Source organism: Hippopotamus amphibius, chromosome 17, assembly GCF_030028045.1.
Source record: "Hippopotamus amphibius kiboko isolate mHipAmp2 chromosome 17, mHipAmp2.hap2, whole genome shotgun sequence".
NCBI classification, from domain to species: Eukaryota; Metazoa; Chordata; class Mammalia; order Artiodactyla; family Hippopotamidae; genus Hippopotamus; species Hippopotamus amphibius.
Genome location: NC_080202.1, coordinates 56,757,311 through 56,775,802, shown reverse-complemented (window position 1 = coordinate 56,775,802; position 18,492 = coordinate 56,757,311). Strand labels below are relative to the sequence as shown.

Genomic DNA, 18,492 nt, shown 5'->3' with positions numbered 1-18,492 from the left:
CGGGCCTTTCGCGACGCGGCCCCGCCCCTTGGGACAGAGGCCAAGGGTCCGGCCCCCGCCCTTCCCCCCCCCCCCCCCCCGCTCGGACCGCCCCCCAGAGCCACAGGCCCGCCCCGCCGACCCGACACCCGGCCCCTGCCCGGACTCTGGGCCCCGTTGACCCCTAGGGGCTGCTGGACGAAAGGGTTGTGAGAGAGAGGGCAGATGGCAGAGAAGGCGATGGGGGGGAGACACACTAAAAACAGTGGAGTTCACCCCTCCATGACCCTCATAAACTTCCCCACCCCATCAACACCAGCCAGGGGTTCGGCAGGAACTGGGCGACCCCACTGTGTCACTCAGGTACCTTTGCACTCCCGATGGTGTGCAGCACCTTTAGGAAAGCTGCTGAGCTGCTGATGGCAGGGAAGAATAACTGCTGATGTGGGCACGTTTTGGGGCCTTAGCGACTCTATTTACCCCAGATGGGGAACTTGGGCTTCTCCAAACTTGAAATGGGAAGTTGAAATCATCTTCCAAGTCCATCGGCCTAGGAATTCAGTTCCGGTCCATGGGCACTCATGTGATGTGCCCAGGGGATAGGGGTGTAGGTTCCCCAAGTGGAGGCGTTTGCTGAGACTGGTCCAACTATGCACTCAAAACGGTGCATTTTATTATATGCAAACTATACCTCCATAACGTTAAATTTAAAAAATAGAAGGGCAACAAAGCAGCATTGGGTTGTAACCCAAAGTATAAAATAAACATCCATGAGTTCACACTGTTATAAATAACTGGATATAAATAAATAAATGAGGGAGAACAGACAAATTTCCCATTCAGAGGAATTCCAGTTTTGGTAAATAAGGTGGAGCACGGCCTCCTACTTCTTAGTGTGGACGGTGCAAAGTGACTTTCTTCCAAAGGGAGCAGAAGAGTAACTTTACAGTGGAGAAACCTGATGAAAATGACCTCAGCCAGGTGATCAAGGTCAACATCAACAGTGATGTCGTGTTGGCAGTAAGTACCCTTGATATGATGTGGTCTTCCTACCCAAAAACCTGTAACTCCACTCTAATTATGATTAAAACTTTATTGACAAATCCTAATGGAGACACAGACTACACAGCACCTGACCAGAACCCCTTGAAATGTCAAGGTTATCAAACAAAAGCAGGGAAATCTGAAAAATTGTCACAGCCAAGAGAAACCCAAGGAGACATGATAATTAAATGTAATGTGTATTCTGGACGTGTTCCTGAGAGAGAAAAAGGATATTAGGGGAAAACTAAGGAAATTTGAATAAATTATGGAATATAATTAATGAGAATGTATCAATATTGGCTCTTTCATTGTGACAAATGTACCACAGTCATGATGTGAATGAAAGGGGAAATTGGGAGGGAGGTATATGGGAATTCTGAATGATCTTTGCAACTTTTCTGTAAATGTGTAAGTATTCTAAAAGTTCGTTTAAAAAAAGTAGGACTTCCCTGGTGGCACAGTGGTTAAGAATCTGCCTGCCAACGCAGGGGACACAGGTTCAATCCCTGGGCCGGGAAGATCCCACATGCTGCAGAGCAACTAAACCCGTGCACCACAACTACTGAGCCTGTGCTCTAGAGGCCGCAAGCCACAACTACTGAAGCCCACACGCCTAGAGCCTGTGCTCTGCAACAAGAGAAGCCCACACACTGCAATGAAGAGTAGCCTCTGCTCTCCGCAACTAGAGACAGCCCATGTGCAGCAATGAAGACCCAACACAGCCAATAAATAAATAAATATATATATTAAAAAAAATAAAAATAAAAAAGTAACATAATTGAGGCAATGCTTCCTACCCTCAGGCCTGCAGAGCTCCTGCTAATGAGATGCCAAAGTGGAAGGAACACAGGGGTGGAGAGGGTTGATCCACCTTTCTTGGGTGGGATTAGCGTTTCTTGCTCTGCTGGAGCGCCTCTCGAAGCCTGGTGTAGTCTCAATGAGTCTTACCCATTGGACCACCAGGGGAGTCCCCAGAATAATGCTTTTAAATGCACAAAATAAAATGCACAGGATTCCATGGCAATCAATTACATTGAAATACAGATTCAAGATATAAAGAAGACAAATCTGTGATAAACTTATATATGTTTCTTTAACACGAGAACAAATAACGAGATCTGATAGAAGCCTAAGACTTACTGTATTTTTGAAATAGTGATGAATGTAAACATATTTCAGGTTCTCTGTCACCTCTGTAATGTGCTATGAAAAATCTGTAATTCTGTTGGCAATAAGTCACAGCTATTGCTAATATCACTGTGGTGTGTTTTCTCCATTCGTAATAGAAATGCTAAATTTCTGTTAGGGGACAGTGAAAATAAAGAGAATTTCCCCCCAAGACCCTGGGTTAAAAATGTCTAATTTAGGGGAAATTCCACTGGCGGTCCAGTGGTTAGGACTCAGCGCTTTCATTGCCATGGCCTGGGTCCAATCCCTGGATGGAGCATTAAGAGCCCATGGCATGGCCAAAAAAAGAAAAAAAGTGTAATTGAGAAAGATGCTATGTGGAGCCTCCTGGAAAAGAGTAAAGAACACTAAGATCTATTAAATAGTAAGAAAAGTGGGGGAATTCCTAGGTGGTGCAGTGGTTAAGAATCTGCCTGCCAATGCAGGGGACATGGGTTCAATCGCTGGTCCGGGAAGATCCCACATGTCAGGGAGCAACTAAGGCCGTGCGCCACAACTATTGAGCCTGCGCTCTAGAGTCCATGAGCCACAGCTATTGAGCCCATGTGCTGCAACTACTGAAGCCCACATGCCTAGAGCCCATGCTCCACAACAAGAAAGAAGCTGCCGCAATGAGGAGCCCGCACACTGCAATGAAGAGTAGCCCTTGCTCGCCACAACTAGAGAAAGCCCGTGTGCAGCAACAAAGACCCCATGCAGCACATAAATAAATAAATAAATAAATGTAAACATTAAAAAAAAAAACCCTCTGTTAAGAAAGAAAGAAGGAAAGAAAGAAAGAAGGAAAGGTGGGATCCACTCCTAAGGGATTTGTGGGAAGTTGCAGAGGTGGGGGGGGAGGGGGCAGGAAACCATGGAGGCCTGCATGGAGGAAGTAGCATTTGAGTTGGGCTTTCACAGACTGCTAATGCTTAGGCATGTAGATAGTAGGGTAAGAAAAGATCCTCTGGGCAGCGCAGCAGAGGGAACTGGCCTGGGTGTGCCTAGTTTGGCAGGAAGGCGGGTAATGAGTTCCATAAGTTGATTTCCACAAGGAGCACTTGATCTCGACTGTCCCTTGTTTGCCAAAGCTCAGGAACAGTTCAGAGGCTCAGGCATCAGCGACACCCTGCTCGGCGGCTTGGCAGCCTCCCAGATGCCTGGGTTGCTGAGATCACAGACCTGCCTGGTTCTGGAGGGGAGAGAGGGGTGCCACTCGGGTTTGGGAGCTCTCAGGGATGAGTCCCAGCCAGTCCTCTGCTCCCCACCCCGCAGCCTGTTCAGGAAGATGTGCTCCCCTGGGAAAGCTTGGAGATGTAATTTGTCAGGGTTTGATGTTTCATTTCCATTAGGGTAGCTTTAAAGTTGCCCAGTATACTCATTAGTCTTGAAATGAATTGGCTCTTAAGGGGAAAGGGTAACGGACACTCTGCTCACGCCTGCATCTCACTCTGCCCTGGCCAGGCCTGTCATGAAGGAGGGGAAATGGAATTTGGACAGGTTACGTAGCTTGCCACAGGCCACATAACTAGTCCTGCGGAGGAGGCAGAATTCAAACCCAGAAGGTGCAACTTGAAAATAGTCCTAAACCTCTTATAAATGATCTTGTCTGGCTGCAGTATTGCTTATTAAAAAAAAAAAGCCACAGTCAAACAGAAACAAAAACAAACAAGCAAAAGCAGTTGAGCAAATGCTAGTACTTAGCAAGTCAGGCCTAGCTTTGCTTGCATCTCTGAAAAAAAATGGAAATGGGATCCAAGCCATGTCCCACAATAGTCTTCTTTTTTATGCTACTGACATGCTTTCAAACCTTTGTATTTATTTCAAAGTGATATATTTAGAGTAGCTAAAAACTAAACAATTTAATAAGGCTTATCACAAAAACTGGCAGCCCCATGCCCCACCTCCTCCAGATTCTTGCTCCCATGGACAACCAGGTTCACCTCTTTTAACTGTCTCTTCCAGCGCTAACCCCCACATCTCTAGAGCACGTGCTTATAAGCCTTGAACATGTGAATGTTTGTGCTCGTATTTCTGGAGATTTTGTTTCTCCTTTGTGTTGAGTTCCGCATTGCTTGGATCCCAGGTCTCCCTTTCCTTTCATTGATTTATTTCTGTATTTTTGAAAAGTAGGTCCGCTGGGATCTTCCTGGGAATGGATGCGGAAGTGTCTGCAAATGTCTTTGTTCAGGCTTCGCCTGTGATTGACAGTTTGGATGGGTATGGAATTCTAACAGTCTCAAAGGCTTGGCTCTATTGTCTTCTAGCTTCCAGCCCAGTGTTACTTGAAGCCACATTTCCCACAGTCACCACGCTGCTCCCTTCCATCCCTTCTTGCCTGGGCAAGAGTAGCCTCTTATTCTCTTCACCCCTCCCCTCTCTGGCCTCCGACCCAACTCCCTCCAACTCCACTGGCCCCAGAGGCCCCTGTCCTTTAAAATCTCTGCTGCCCTCTTCTGCTCTTGTCCTGTCCGTGTGGCCGCCCTCCTGATTCTGCCTCACAGATGCCCAGAAACTGTGAGGAGTGGTGCTGAGATGCTGGAAATACTCCTAGGGTCATCAGATGTGTCTGCTTTACAAATGTTACACCCCAAAGTCCATGCTTCTTTCTCCCTCTACACCAAGGCATTTTTCTTGGAGAGGAGGCAGAGAGTTCTGTTAGAATCAGGAGGACTGAGCAAATTTATTTATTTAAAATTTTATTTTACTTATTTATTTGGCCACGCTGTGTAGCATGCAGGATCTTAGTTCCCCGACCAGTGATTGAACCTGTGCCCCCTGCAGTGGGAGCATGGAGTCTTAACCATTGGACCACCAGGGAAGTCCCAGGACCAAGTGAATTTAATCTGAAGTAGCTGTCCGGGAGATCTGTCCATCTCGCCACCACACCTACTTGGGAAGCGCTGCTCTTTAGCACTCTATAAAAATAGGGACTTCCCTGGTGATCCGGTGGTTAGGACTCTGCACGTCTACTGCAGGGAGCCTGGGTTCCATCCCTGGTCGGGGAATCAAGACCCTGCAAGATGTGTGGCATGGACAAAAACAAAAAAATGGCAGTAGTGTCACATGTAAACAAAGATTAACATTCATAAGATAGAACACTCCCACGGGATAGCATGAAAAGGACTAACAACCCAATAAAAAAATAAATCCATAGAATAAATGACCCAAGACACCTCCCACCATGGAAGCAGAAAGGGGGCTGTTCTTCCTTTCTCTGCCCCTTTCAGAATGTGGGCTCGGCTCGTTGGACACTTGTGACAGGGCTCTGGGGTCAGAAGGGACGGTTAGAACCTATACACTGGGGCAGCCAGTGATGATGGCTATCCAGCCAGCCCAGTCTTGCATCTTGCCCTACCCGGCCTTTCAGCTCCTGATGTTAACCCAGCTGTCATGCTGTTGGGCTACCCTGTGTTAGAACCTCCTTCGTGTGTTTGGGGACCTCCCCACCTTAGGAATCTTACTGGAAGCTCCTTGCCTGGGCTGCTCCAATCAGAGGCCTGGCCCTGCTCTTGAACAGAGAGCCACAGGGCTGAGGGATGAGGCCACAAGCTGGAGTTAGAAACCGTGGCAACGGCCGGGGCCAGGTTACATACATATACATATATTTTTTTAAATTTTTACTTATTTACTTATTTATTGGCTGTGTTGGGTCTGCTTTGCTGCACACTGGCTTTCTCTAGTTGCGGCAAGCAGGGGCTACTCTTCATTGTGGTGTGTGGGCTCCTCATTGCGGTGGCTTCTCTTGTTGTGGAGCACAGGCTCTAGGCACGTGGGCTTCAGTAGTTGTGACACATGGACTCAGTAGTTGTGGCTCATGGACTCTAGAGCACAGGCTCAATAGTGGCACATGGGCTTAGTTGCTCCCCAACATGTGGGATCTTCCCAGACCAGGGATCGAACCCATGTCCCCTGCATTGGCAGATGGATTCTTAACCACTTTGCCACCCAAGTCCCACATATATACTTTATATAAATATAGAAATATTTTTATAATTTTTGGAGTATGTCTTATCCTTTAAAAAAACTTTTATTGTCAAATACACATGAGTATATAAAATATGTACGTGCAGTGTGAAAAGTTATAAAGCAAACACACTTGGAACCACCACCCAGATTAAGAAGTGGAGCATTGCAAGTACAAAATTACTGCTCCCCTGTGACCCAGCACCCTCACTTCCAGAAACACAAGCAAAAAGATGTACAAGCATCGTCATGGAAACATGTTCTGAATAGCAAAAACTAAAATAAAAGGAGTTCGCACTGTGCTGGCACCTGCACAAATCACTGCCCTTAACCCCCACACCCCGGGTAGGGATGACGTGGGGAAGACGGTGGCTGAGACTCTGCCTTGACAACTGGGCTGGTGGGATGGGAGCAGGGGCACTGGCTGGCCTGCCTCAAGATTCCTTCACTTTTGTCCTTTGTATAAAAATGAAAAATCTTCCAGTACTCATTGTTTCTGTGTCAAGCAGTTCCTCTTCAGGGAATGTAGCCTACGTACGTAGCCATAAATACGGCCAAATCTTTCCTGCTCAGAAAGTCATCACCGCCATATTTTTAAAGCCCCAAATGAAACATTTTGAATGTCCAATAATGGGTAAACAAACTCTGATTAGAATTTATCTTTGTCGTTAGAATGACTGTTCATATTGTCATTCAGAGAGAAATTCTGAACAACGTAAAAAATGCTTACGTTAAATAAAACGTAGAAAACACAACTGTTTATGGGATATGATCACAAGGATGTAAAAGAGAAGACTAAAATACACCAAAATGTTGAGAAAAATGAAAAGAGATAAACATGAAGAGGGAGAAGGTAAAATCAACTTTCTCAAGATTTTCTCCAGCAATCATCTGTTCCTAGGTCTACACTGTCTCGGGAGGAGGTAAACTGGGGTTGATGCATGTATGATTTTGTCTGCCCCAATCTGCGGTGTGTCCTGAACCACATGCTCTCCTGCAGGACCAGGAGCCCTGGGCACCTCACTCCCCTCTGAGGTCCAGGCAGCACCTAGAACTGGGCTCCCATTTTATCCCTTTAGCCCGTCCCCTTCAGAGAGGCTGGAAAGGTGAACTCCAGTTTGGAGGCTATCCCCCACCTCTGTCCCCAAGTGGCCCAGCCTGGTCCTGAGTTGTCTTCCGGCCAACAACTGGTCCCGCTAGAGCTGTGGCCACAGGTCCCCAGGCCAGGGGCTGGGGCAGTTCTCGGGCCCACAGGCCTGGTGGCAACTGGTCCTGGCCCTGCGCTCCATCCCGTGCTTTCCTCAGCTGAGTCCTGAGGCCTCTTCCTGGAGCTCTGGAGGGAGCGTGGCCTTGGGCAGATGGCACAGGGTCAGGGTCCTACCCTCGAGGAGCCAGAAAATGGGGTAGAGGGGCCGGGTGAAGATGGCATGGAAGGTATACAGGGGTTGCGTCTTGGGATCCAGGCTGTAGAAGGTGAGGCAGCCGGAGGCCAGGTCCAAATCCACGCCCAGGAGCCGCCCTGATACTGCTGGGAGGCGCTGGGCCTCCCCGTTGTGCCAGGCCTGGGTGCTGTCCTCCTGAATGCAGAGCCCCCAGGAGCCGGGCCCACGGCCGATGTTGTCTGTGTGGCGTCCCAGCTTGCGCCTCGTCAGTTCCGAGTAGGTGACACCCAGCGTCACCGAGTGGTTGGACGCACGCACCTCCCAGTAGTGCCGCCCGGCCTGGAAGCTCTGGGCACACTGCACCTGCCAGAGCTCGAAGCTGCCTGGCCTGTGTGGGCCCTGGGGCTGGCGACAGTGCTCTACCCGCTGGTCCTGCCGAGACAGGTAGAGGTGGCGGTTGGCGCTGACGGGGTCGAAGGTCAGGTTGCGATAATCTGTTGGGCAGAGACAGATGGAAGGTGAGCGGGCAGAGGTGCCTGTGCACGGCCACCCTCCTGTCCCCAGAAGGGAGAGACAGCAACTGAAGCTCCACGGATGGATCGCTAGATGTCTGCCTGGGCAACTGCAAGCTGAGCAAACACGGACATCATCTCAGCATCTGGTCCTCTGTGCAAACCCTGAGGTGGAACCTTCCTTCAGTCTCACTCACAGATGAGAAAACTGAGGTTCAGAAAGGTCACCTAACTTCGTAGTAAGTGGAAGAATTGTGATGGATCCCAGGTTTGTGTGTCCAGAATCTCCTTACACACTATACTGGCTGCACGTGTAAGAGGTGTGCATCCTGCAACAGGTGTGCAGGGGGGGCGAGGCCAGCCCAAGGGAGGGGCATGAAACAGACTTCCCAGACAGAACAGTCATGGCACGTGCCCCACACACATGCACAGGCGTGCACACACATGTGTGCACAGTCCACACGTGCACACACGTACCCACGTGTACGCACAATGTACTCCCACAGGCACACACACACATGCGCTGGGTCATCTTACTCTGCCAGAGTTTCCTCCTCAGTGGACAAACGAGGGTTGGGACTGGTGCCAGGGCCCCTGGTGCCTCTAGGGGGCAAAGCAATATTTTAGGGGAGTGATCAGGAGGGGAGCTCATGGTGGGCTGACTCCATCCCCACCCCCGGTGGGAGGAACAGCTGAGCCCAGAGGGGTAGGGAGAGGTCTGGGGTCAGCCGTACCCGTGGAGCCCAAGTCAGCAGCCTGGACTGGTGTTCTGGGGGGGCCCCCCTCTTCCAGGAGGAGGGCACACAGCTGGCTCAGTGACTCCTGCAGGCCAGCCAGCTGCTGATCTTCGTCCCACTGCGGGAGAGTCAGTGGCCCAAGAGGGCCTGGTGGCGCCAGGAGCTGTGATTCCTGAGTCCCGGGGACAGCTGCAGTAAGCCCGGGCACGAGGGGCACGTACACTGGTCCCATACCCTGCCTCCCCGAGGCCCGGTACCTGGAGGAAGGTCCAGTCATCCACTTGCTCCAGCAGGTTGCGAATCATGCGGTCATGGTGAGACAAGGCTTCCAGGTGGCCCCGCAGTCGCTGTTCCTCGTCCTGGGCCTGTTCCAGAGCCTGTGTCTTGGCCACCTCGATGTCCCTCAGAGCCAAAGCCCGCCGCATCTCCAGGGCCTGCAGCAGGCGGCTGAACTTGCCAGAGATCACGGAGGTCAGGGTGCAGGCTGATCTCTGGGTGGGCACAGGAGGAGTCGAGGGTAGCCAGGGCCCTGGGCTGCCCGCTGGGCTGAGAGTGGGGATGTGGGGAGTCAGGGTCCCTGGAATCTCTTCCCCCTGTTTAGCCCTTCATTCCCTGCTGCCAGGAGACATTTTCAAGGCAGCTCACACCTACTGCCCAATGTCCCAGGGACCAGCTGGTGGCTGCCTGAAGGACACAGCACGAGGGAGGACACGAGGGTGGGGGGGCGCGGGGGGCTGGGGAGACGGGCCTTGCACCTGGATCTGGCTGCTTCGTTGCTGCAGCTCCTGTCGCTGGCTCTCAGCCTGGGTGGCCTGCTGCTGGGTGACCTCCAGTGTGGCTCTCAGCTGGGCCTGTGGTGCCCACCGGGGCACGAGTGACAAGAGGGGGCCAGGATTGGCTGTGAAGCTCCCCCCTCAGCCAGTCAACAAACACCTGCAGACGCTGGGCCTCCCCCCTTGGGCCACCCCCCGTGAGGCCAGCACGCACAGCACAGGGGTTTTCCTCCAACACTGGCTCTGGGCTCCTTGACCGCCTCACTTCATCCAGCCACTCACTCCTGTCCCCTCACCCTGGATCCGTCACCAGCTCTGACATCTCTATTCCAAGCATCTGTTTTCTGACCACCACCTCCTTTCAACCCGGAATAAAAACACGGCCAAGCCGCGCCGCTGAAGCTGCCCGCCCCCGCCCGGGCGCAGAGAGCAGGGCGGAGTCCCCCGCGGGCCACCTCGCGCTCCCGGCGCTCGGCGTCCAGCAGCGCCCGCTCGTGGAGGCGACACTCGCGCACGGTGCACACGCTGCATACGCAGAGGCCCTCGGTGCGGCAGAAGAGCTCGAGCGGCCGCCCGTGCCGGGGACAGCGCGCGCCGGGGCCGGGGCCGGGGCCGGGGCCGGGGCCGGGGCCGGGAGCGGGCCGGGCGCGCAGCTCCTCCAGCACGCCGCTCAGAGCCACGTTGCGGCGCAGCTCGGCGCCGTCGGGGAAGGGCTCCCGGCACTCGGGGCACTCCTTCTCGCGGCGACCCCACCAGTCCCGGATGCAGGCCCCGCAGAAGTTGTGGCCGCAGAGCAGCGTCACCGGGTCCTGGTAGAGCTCCAGGCAGATGGCGCAGGTCAGCTTGGTCTCCAGCCGCTGCGCGGCCATGGCGGCGGCGGGCGGCCCCGGGCGCGCGGGCGGAAGGTCGGAGCCTCTTAAAGGCACCGCGGGCGCCCGGGTGTGGGTGCGGCGGGCGGAGCCAGGACCCGCCTCGGGTGGCGAACGCGGCAGCCCTCCTTCAGCCCCGACCAGCCGCCACCCCCCGCGCCGATCCAGAGCTCGGCCCCTCTCGGCTCAGAGCAGCCCCTGCCTGCCTTCTACCACCCCAGACTGGGAGTTGGGGTCCAGCTCTCTGGTCCCACCCTGGTACCTCCGTCCTGCTTCCCTAGATCCTCAGTCCAGCAGCTCCTGTGCAGGGACTCTGGCCCCAGGCTCTGGAGACAAGAGGCTTGGGAAACCCGTCAGGCCTCCAGGCCTCCTCCTGGCTGAGGGCCACCACCAGAACCTCTTCTGAGCCCCTCATCTGAAAATCTAATATAAATAATACCAACAACCACAAGAGTTGTCTACCTCCCAGGGGTTTTGGCTACTACACGGGACAGGACAGCACTGGGAGTGCCTGGGATGAGCATGGGGCACACAGCCGGTGCCCATTAAATGCTCTCTCCTGACCAGAGAGGCTCTGCTGCACTTTTTCCTTGAGCTGAGTTTCAGGCACCTGCCAGACTGGGGTGTCGCCCTTCTCTAGGGTATGCCTAGTTTTAGTTTGTTTAAACGGTGAGGTGGAAATTTCTGGTTACCAAGAGACACAGACCAGAAAACAGTGGTTCCTTCCTACCCCCTTTAATGGAAACTCAAAGCAGTCTTCAGCTCTTGGTGTCAGCCCTCTGCTGGGGAGAGTTCCTTGTCTGCAGGTCCAAACTGTTCTGGAACCTCACTTTTTAGAGGTGGTTCCCCTGCAGCTGAGCAGAGTGTGGGTCCTGACCACTAACCCACCTGCCCTGGGGCAGTGTGTGCCGGGCCAGCACGAGTTGGAGGAGGGTTAACTTTTCTACTCAAGCTGGCCTAATTTTGAGGCAGGATGTCCCCTTGCTTCGATGCACCAAGCATCACATTATGTCTTCTGTGTTGTCACATGTGAAGTTTCTCTTTATGGAAAAGGTGCATTGATCTCTTGACTGGCTACTAGGCACCCTTTCCCTTTAGAGTAGAAATACCCTAACCACCAAGCAAGCACACAGCAGCTTTCTGGGCCCCGAGCAGCGGTGGGGGTGGGGTGGGGGGGTGTTTGTGCCCAGGGAGCTCTGAGACCTACCTTTGCCCCACTTGACAAGGCTTCTTATTCAAAGCATCTGGAAGCCAGGAGCCTGTGAAAGGCCGGCAAGGGGCCAATGCCCAGGGCTGGCAAATTTCTTTCAAGAGGCGTGTGGGAGGACCCAGGGCCTAATGCCTGCTTTTCTTCTGCACCTGTCTTCAGCTAGTGAGTCACAGGGCCTCTGACACCCTCAGAAAGCAGAGGTGAGGGATCACCTCCTGGGGTGGGAGGAGGCTTTCTTCCCACCCACACAGCAAGAATCCCACCAGGCGGCGCTCTGGCTGCTCCCAGAACACAGACCCAGACCAGCCACAGCAAAAGTCTTTAATTCATATCTCGCCACCCCCGCAGCCTTCTTCACTCCCAAGCCCTGCGCCTGCTGGGAAGGCAGCAGAGAGGCTGCCTCAGGCAGGCCGGAGAACCCCAACGCTCGGTCCACGTGGCACTGTGTCTCCATCGCTCCTGCCTGCAGAGCCTGACGATGGCCTGAGAGGCCCGGTCCACTGTCTGAGGTGGGTGGCACTCTGGCCACTCAGTAGATGCCATAGGTGGGTTCGTGACTGTCCCTGTACCGGTCCAGGTAGCGCAGGGGCTGCCGGTGGGGGAAGCGCTTCTGCTTAGGGTGATAAGGGGGTGGCCACACAAACTCAAACACAGGCTCTCGCATGTCTGCAAGCAGAGTGAAGGGGTGTGTGGGGGGGACTGCTGCTGGCCCGAGCCCCTCTCTCGTCTGCTCGCTGGGACCGCCCAGGCTGGGGGCACCCGGCAAGCCCACCCCAGGAGGGGCACGCCTGCGGGTGGCCCTCTCCTGACAGGTGCTTCTCCTGGCAAGTCAGGAGAGGTCTGTGAGCTCATCCCCACCGCCTGCCCCCTGCCCCAGTCCACTCTGCCCTTACCCAGGAGCTGGTGGAAGATGCGGGTGACCGAGTCATCCCAGCGGCACTGGAAGAAGGCCAGGCCAGCTGGGGTCATGGCATCTTGGTGTTTCTTGTAGAAATCAAAAGTGTGGAAGGTCCTCTGGGCAAGCTGGTAGCTATAGGAAGAGAGGAGCATTTGATAGTGGGGAGGGGGCACCAGAGCCCCACACCCCACCTCTGGCCCCACTGGCAATGCTGAAAAGTCCCTTAGCGTCTGCCTAGCACAACTACCCTTCTGCTCGCCTCAAGGCCCAAGTTACGAGAGCGGAGAACTGAGGAAGACTGACCACTGCTGGGAAGCTGGCCTGAGGCTGGGAGGAGCTGGGCGGGGAGGGGCGGGGGCGCACAGATTACCAGGGTGAGGGCCGGGTGTCCCCAGAGAAGTCGATTGGCTTGTCCTGTTTGAAGAGTAGGAAAGCAAAGCGGTGGAAGCCGGAGCCTTGGGCAGGGAAAGGGGGGAGGTAAGGACATGTCTCCTGTCCCTCAGCCACCCTGCTGCCTGGGATGTTGGTTCTGGTGGGAGGGAAAGCATCTGTTAATTGCCACTCGTGGGAGGTGGCGGCAGGCGCATCCCCACCACGCACTCCCTAGAGATTAATACCCTCCCCAGGAGGACAGACCCTAAAGTGATCTCTACTGTACAATCAAGTAGGAAACAGAGCTCTGTAAACCCTCGGATGGACTGCAAACTTGTGGAGGGAATAGTAGGGGCTCAGAGGCCAACAAGGACCACAGGAACTGTCACGATGTCAAGTAGCACATTTACTGGCCCTGGGGAGCTGTGGGACTGCCACGGCCATTCAGGCGGGAGAGCCACGCCACCTTGGGCTGCTTTTCTCCCCATTTCCCAAAAGCCCTGGGTTTGTCGGGGAGTGTTTCCCCGGCCTGGCACTAGGATGGCCACTGTACCTGCCCCAGCTATAACTGCCCAGAGGGTCCTGTTGCACAGTTCGGAAACTGCAGTTGAATAAAAATGCCTGACCTCTGCCTCTTAGCCTGGCGCTCAGAACCAAAGGCCACCAAGAAAACAAAAGGCAGCCCACAGGTGCCAGAGGCCTCTCATGGACTCCTTTCCCATTTGATTGTCACAGAGCCCCTCAGGGTGGCTGAGGCATACAGAGGTATCATTCTAGCTTTGCAGGTGAGGAAATGAGTTCAGGAAGACCAGGAGGCCTGTGGCAGAGGCCAAGGCTTTTCCTTCTGTACCCGTCTTCAGCCGCTGGATCACAGGGCCCTGATACCTGCAGGAAGCAGAGGTGAAGGTCCACCTCCAGGGATGGGAGCTGGTGGTTAATCCATGGTGAAGCCAAGACTGAAATTCAGGTGCAGCCCTTTCCAGGATACCAGGACCTCCTGGAATGCTTCTGACCCCCTCCCCTACCCCAGGTACTCACACCAGCCAGTGCAAATACTCGGCGTCCGCTTCCAGCAGGTGTCCATCTGCACACAAACACACCCCACTGCATGTGGGCGCTGCCGCCCCCTCCCACCTCCACCCTTGGAAGGAACTGGAGCTGGAGCTTTCCACCTGGTCCCTCCCCCAGCTCCCCAGGGCCCTGGCTCACAGGAGGTGAGGGAGGCAGGAGTCCCAGTGAGCCCCAGACACCTACCCAAGTTGGTGAGCAGCAGTGTCCACATGGAGCCCTCATCTGCCTCATAGGTCACCTCCGGGGCCTGGGCAGCCTGGTGGGGAAAGAACGATGGAGCTGTCACCCCCATCAGAAATAGAGAAGCTGTTTGAAACAGACCTTTGCTCTGGAGGGCAGGAGCCTGAGGGAGCCCTGGAGAAAGCAGAGCCCATTCTGAACCAAATGCCCTTGACAGCCCCTTGAGAGGGAGGTGGTCAAAAAGAGACTTATAAAAAGAACCCTACAGAATTGCCAATCCAGAGATCTGAATCACAAGAAGGCCAATGACCAGGGGCTAGGAGGGCACTCTGAAGACAGAGGGCCAGTCACGGGAGTATGCTAAGATGGAGCCTCTTTTTCTTTCATTTTACATTCTCTTCTTTGTAATTACTGTATCATGGTGTTGTTTACCAGGAAATCAAAAAGAGGAGACAGAGAACAAGAAAACCCCAGATAACCCTACACAGATGTCATTCTTGTGCCCTTAACCACCATAAAAAACGCCTCTATAAATGCTTTCAAAAAAAGGAGTTGTCTGTGGCCCTGTGGTGGGATGTGTCTGTACACAGGGCAGGGAGGGGCTCAGGACAGCAGTTACCTCAGTTGGAGTGACCTCATTGCCATGGTACACAGGAATCAAGTCGTCCTCAGCTACAGCATAGGCGACATGCAGGGGGACTCGAGGCACGAAGGTGGCCCCGTGGAATAGGTCTCGATAGAGGCCATAGTATTCGGCCAGACGCTGCTTGTGGTAGGGGCCACAGGTCCTCTCCCACTCAGCCTGCACAGCCTCCAGAGGGATGCTCGCTGGGAAGGAATGATGCCAGTTGAGATGCAGGGTAGGGGCAGGGACACACCCAGGACCCTCTCCCCTGGGAAGGCTTACCTGTGCGGAGGCGGGCAGCCCGCTCCTCCTCCACATTGGCCCGCCGCTCCCGGAGGACCCGTTTCCGCTCCAACAGCTGTTCAGTCCGGCAGACCTTAGGTGGAGGCAACCCAATGTCAATCTTGGCTTTGGGATCTGGAGAGGAAAGATGTGTTGGAGAAAGTGGGATCAGGTCTTTTTATTTTAATTAATCAATTAATCAATTAATTAATTTTATTTATTGGTTGCATTGGGTCTTCATTGCTGTGCGTGTGCTTTCTCTAGTTGCAGGGAGCAGGGGCTACTCTTTGCTGTGGGGCGCAGGCTTCTCATTGCTGTGTCTTCTCTTGTGGAGCACAGGCTCTAGGTGCATGGGCTTCAGTAATTGTGGCACATGGGCTCAACAGTTGTGGCTCACGGGCTCTGGAGCGCAGGTTCAGTAGTTGTGGCACACAGGCTTAGTTGCTCCACAGCATGTGGGATCTTCCTGGACCAGGGATCGAACCTGTGTCCCCTGCACTGGCAGGCGGATTCTTAATCACTGTGCCACCAGGGAAGCCCTGGAATCAAGTCATGGTTAAGCTGCCCGTCCATACCCTTCCTTACACTGGGCAAGCTCTGCTGCTAAAGCTTACTCTTTAATTCACAAAACTAAAACATATTGTGTAGTCAGCTTCACAGACCTGAATGGAGTCCAGTTGCTAAGCAAATTGGATACAACCTAAGATTGTATTTTCTGATCCCTAAACCAGGGCTACATCATCTGTCTCGGTCATGGGAAATCGAGGCGGAAGGTCATCCCAATTATAGCTGGAATCACCTTCAAGCTTCTTCACAGCTGGCCATGGTCTCACACCTGTGTCCTCGGCAGAATTCATAGCTGAAGCTAGAAGGACTTATAGAAGCACTTCTCGGGCTTCCTAGGTGGCACAGTGGTTAAGAATCTGCCTGCCAATGCAGGGGACATGGGTTTGACCCCTGCTCCAGGAAGATCCCACATGCTGCGAGAGCAACTAAGGCCGTGAGCCACAACTATTGAGTCCATGTGCTGCAACTACTGAAACCCACGCGCCTAGAGCCTGTGCTCCACAAGAAGAGAAGCCACGGCAATGAGGAGCCTGCACACCACAACAAAGAGTAGCCCCCGTTCGCTGCAACCAGAGAAAGCCCGCATGCAGCAACAAAGATCCAACACAGCCAATAAATAAATAAATAAAATGAAACAGCTGTCACGTTTTAATGGACAAAACCATACAAGTCACCTGGGAATCTCGTTCAAATTCAGAATCTGAATCAGCAGTTAGCGTGGGGCCTGAGACTCTACATTCCTAACAAGCCCACGCTGCTGGTCCCAGAACACACTCTGAGCAGCAAGGCCCCAGAAAACTTCCAATGCAAAGGCGTTTCCCATTTACATCAGACTGTGACAATAAGAAACATGCACTGAGCCCACAAGAGGAGTGACATTAGTCTAAAAATTCCAATGAGCTGTATCCTTTAATCCTCACAGCGATTGTGTGACAAACATTTTATTTTACAGTTCAGGAAATTGGACCTCAAGGAAGTCACTCCCAAGAGGCTGCCTTGGGTTTAAATAAGACTATGTAGATGTCAAGCATGTGCCTTAACCACCATTACCATGGCTTCATAAATGCTTTCCAAAAGAACACTTCTTAAGCGCAAGTCTCTCAGGAGCAGGGTCTCTGAGTCACCTTGCCCAGGGCTTTCAATTTAACGCAGAGAAGTATTGCACACCTAAGTGCCAAGCACTGTGCGAGTGCAAGGATCCAGTGGTGGTCAAGACGGGCAGGATCCCTGTCCTTAGGGAGCTCGTAATCTGGGAGGGAGGCAGCGGAAAAAGTCAGGATACCGTGTGGCCAAAGCGACACGAACCGTATCATAGAAGCGCAGAGGGGCGTTCTAACCCGCAACTGGGGCAGGGGGAGCTGGTCAGGGAGGGACTTCAGGCGCAGAAATATCTAAGCTGGAACTCTAATAATGAGTAAAGGGGCAGGTGTGAAAATCCTGGTGGGACTAAACCGCCACCAGCGCGCACGTGAACGCGGGCAGGCCCTCTCCCCCAAGCTCGGGCAGGACGCCGGCGGGGCCGCCCCGAGCCCCAAGGCGGCGGGGTCACCGCCCAGCTCCGGTCGCCCCGCACCTGACTCCTCCCCGAAATACTCCCGGTAGGTCCGCCACCAGTGCGGGTCCCGCGCCTCCTGCTCCGCTCGGCGCCGGTAGCGGTCAAAGCTGCGGTACTTCTTCAGCCGCTCCAGGTTGCTCACGTCGATGTCCTCGTTGGGCATCGGCCCCAGAGGAGCGGCCCGGCGGCTCAGGGCGGCTGCGGGCAGAGAGCGGGACGTCAGGCCGGCCCCGGCCCAGCCTCACGGAGCTCGGGGCGGGAGCTGGCTCGAGTCCCAGGGGTTGGCTATAAGGAGACCTCCAAGAGCCTCTCCCCCCAGAATCCTCACCTGAGGTGCTGAAGCCCCGCCACCTCCGACTCCCGTACAGCACGGCTCGCCACCAGGGCGCCGCCATCTTCCCTCACGCCGGCGCCGCAGCCGCTCCTAAGACCCGGCAGAGGCGGCCGGAGCACTGCCTGAGCGCACGGCGGAAGACCCGCCCCTCCAGGCCACGCCCCGCGCTCTGGGAGCCACGCCCCCGCGTCCTGGGAGCCGCGCCCCCGCGTCCTGGGAGCCGCGCCCCCGCGTAGGCCCCGGACTCCTTCCTGGGATCCCCGAGCTCCTTCTTCCGGAAGTACCGGAGGTAGGCCGCGGGGAGGAGCTGCGAGCGGTCTGGGCCCTTGCCTGCCGCCAGCCACCAGGGGGCGGCACAGACTCGGGGGCGGTCGGCCGGGCCCGCAACCGCCTCGGCTCGAGGAGGTCGGCGCCTTGTGGGACTCTGGGTGCTGCTCGCAAGGGTCACCCCACCCCAGAAGGCGGCATCCCGAGCCCCACCCCCGGCAGCACGGGCAGGGGGAGGGGCTGCAAGCAGGGATTCAGGACCCCCCCCCCCCCACCTTGGGTTCAAATGCCAGATTGTGATCTTACCGTCCACCTTGAAGTTTCTTCATTTGGAAAAAAAGCAGGTAGTAATTGCGGTTACCTCATAGAGTTGTTTGAAGGATTAAATGAATTAACATATATAAAGCACTTACTGTGGTGTGTTAGTTTTTTAAAAAATATTTATGTGTTTAATTAATTATTTATTGGCTGCGTTGGGTCTTCGTTGCTGCGCACGACTTTCTCCAGTTGTGGCAAGTGGGGGCTACTCTTCCTTGCGGTGCGCGGGCTTCTCATTGTAGTGGCTTCTCTTGCGGAGCACGGTCTCCAAGCCCGTGGGCTTCAGTAGTTGTGGCTCACGGTCTCTAGAGCACAAGCTCTGTAGTTGTGGAGCACGGGCTTAGTTGCTCCGCAGCATGTGGGATCTTCCTGGACCAGGGTCCC

At 54.4% G+C, this 18,492-nt stretch overlaps 2 protein-coding genes across 2 annotated transcripts; both read right to left on the bottom strand.

Annotated features, from left to right (window-relative positions):
- Positions 1–6,173: 6,173 nt before the first annotated feature.
- TRIM65 (tripartite motif containing 65) lies at positions 6,174–10,471 on the bottom strand. Its single transcript, XM_057715970.1, has 6 exons — positions 10,016–10,471; positions 9,543–9,638; positions 9,045–9,278; positions 8,785–8,959; positions 8,588–8,653; positions 6,174–8,032 (listed from the first exon to the last, which is right to left on the bottom strand). The coding sequence occupies exons 1-6, from the start codon at positions 10,427–10,429 to the stop codon at positions 7,458–7,460; spliced, it is 1,560 nt and encodes a 519-aa protein (XP_057571953.1). The 5' UTR covers positions 10,430–10,471; the 3' UTR covers positions 6,174–7,457.
- A 1,476-nt stretch (positions 10,472–11,947) lies between these two features.
- On the bottom strand, positions 11,948–17,669 carry MRPL38 (mitochondrial ribosomal protein L38). The gene is made up of 9 exons (XM_057715969.1): positions 17,518–17,669; positions 17,208–17,387; positions 15,068–15,202; positions 14,780–14,988; positions 14,164–14,236; positions 13,948–13,993; positions 12,908–13,066; positions 12,533–12,669; positions 11,948–12,305 (listed from the first exon to the last, which is right to left on the bottom strand). Exons 1-9 carry the CDS (start codon positions 17,582–17,584, stop codon positions 12,169–12,171), a joined length of 1,143 nt encoding a protein of 380 aa, XP_057571952.1. The 5' UTR covers positions 17,585–17,669; the 3' UTR covers positions 11,948–12,168.
- Between the last annotated feature and the right edge of the window lie 823 nt (positions 17,670–18,492).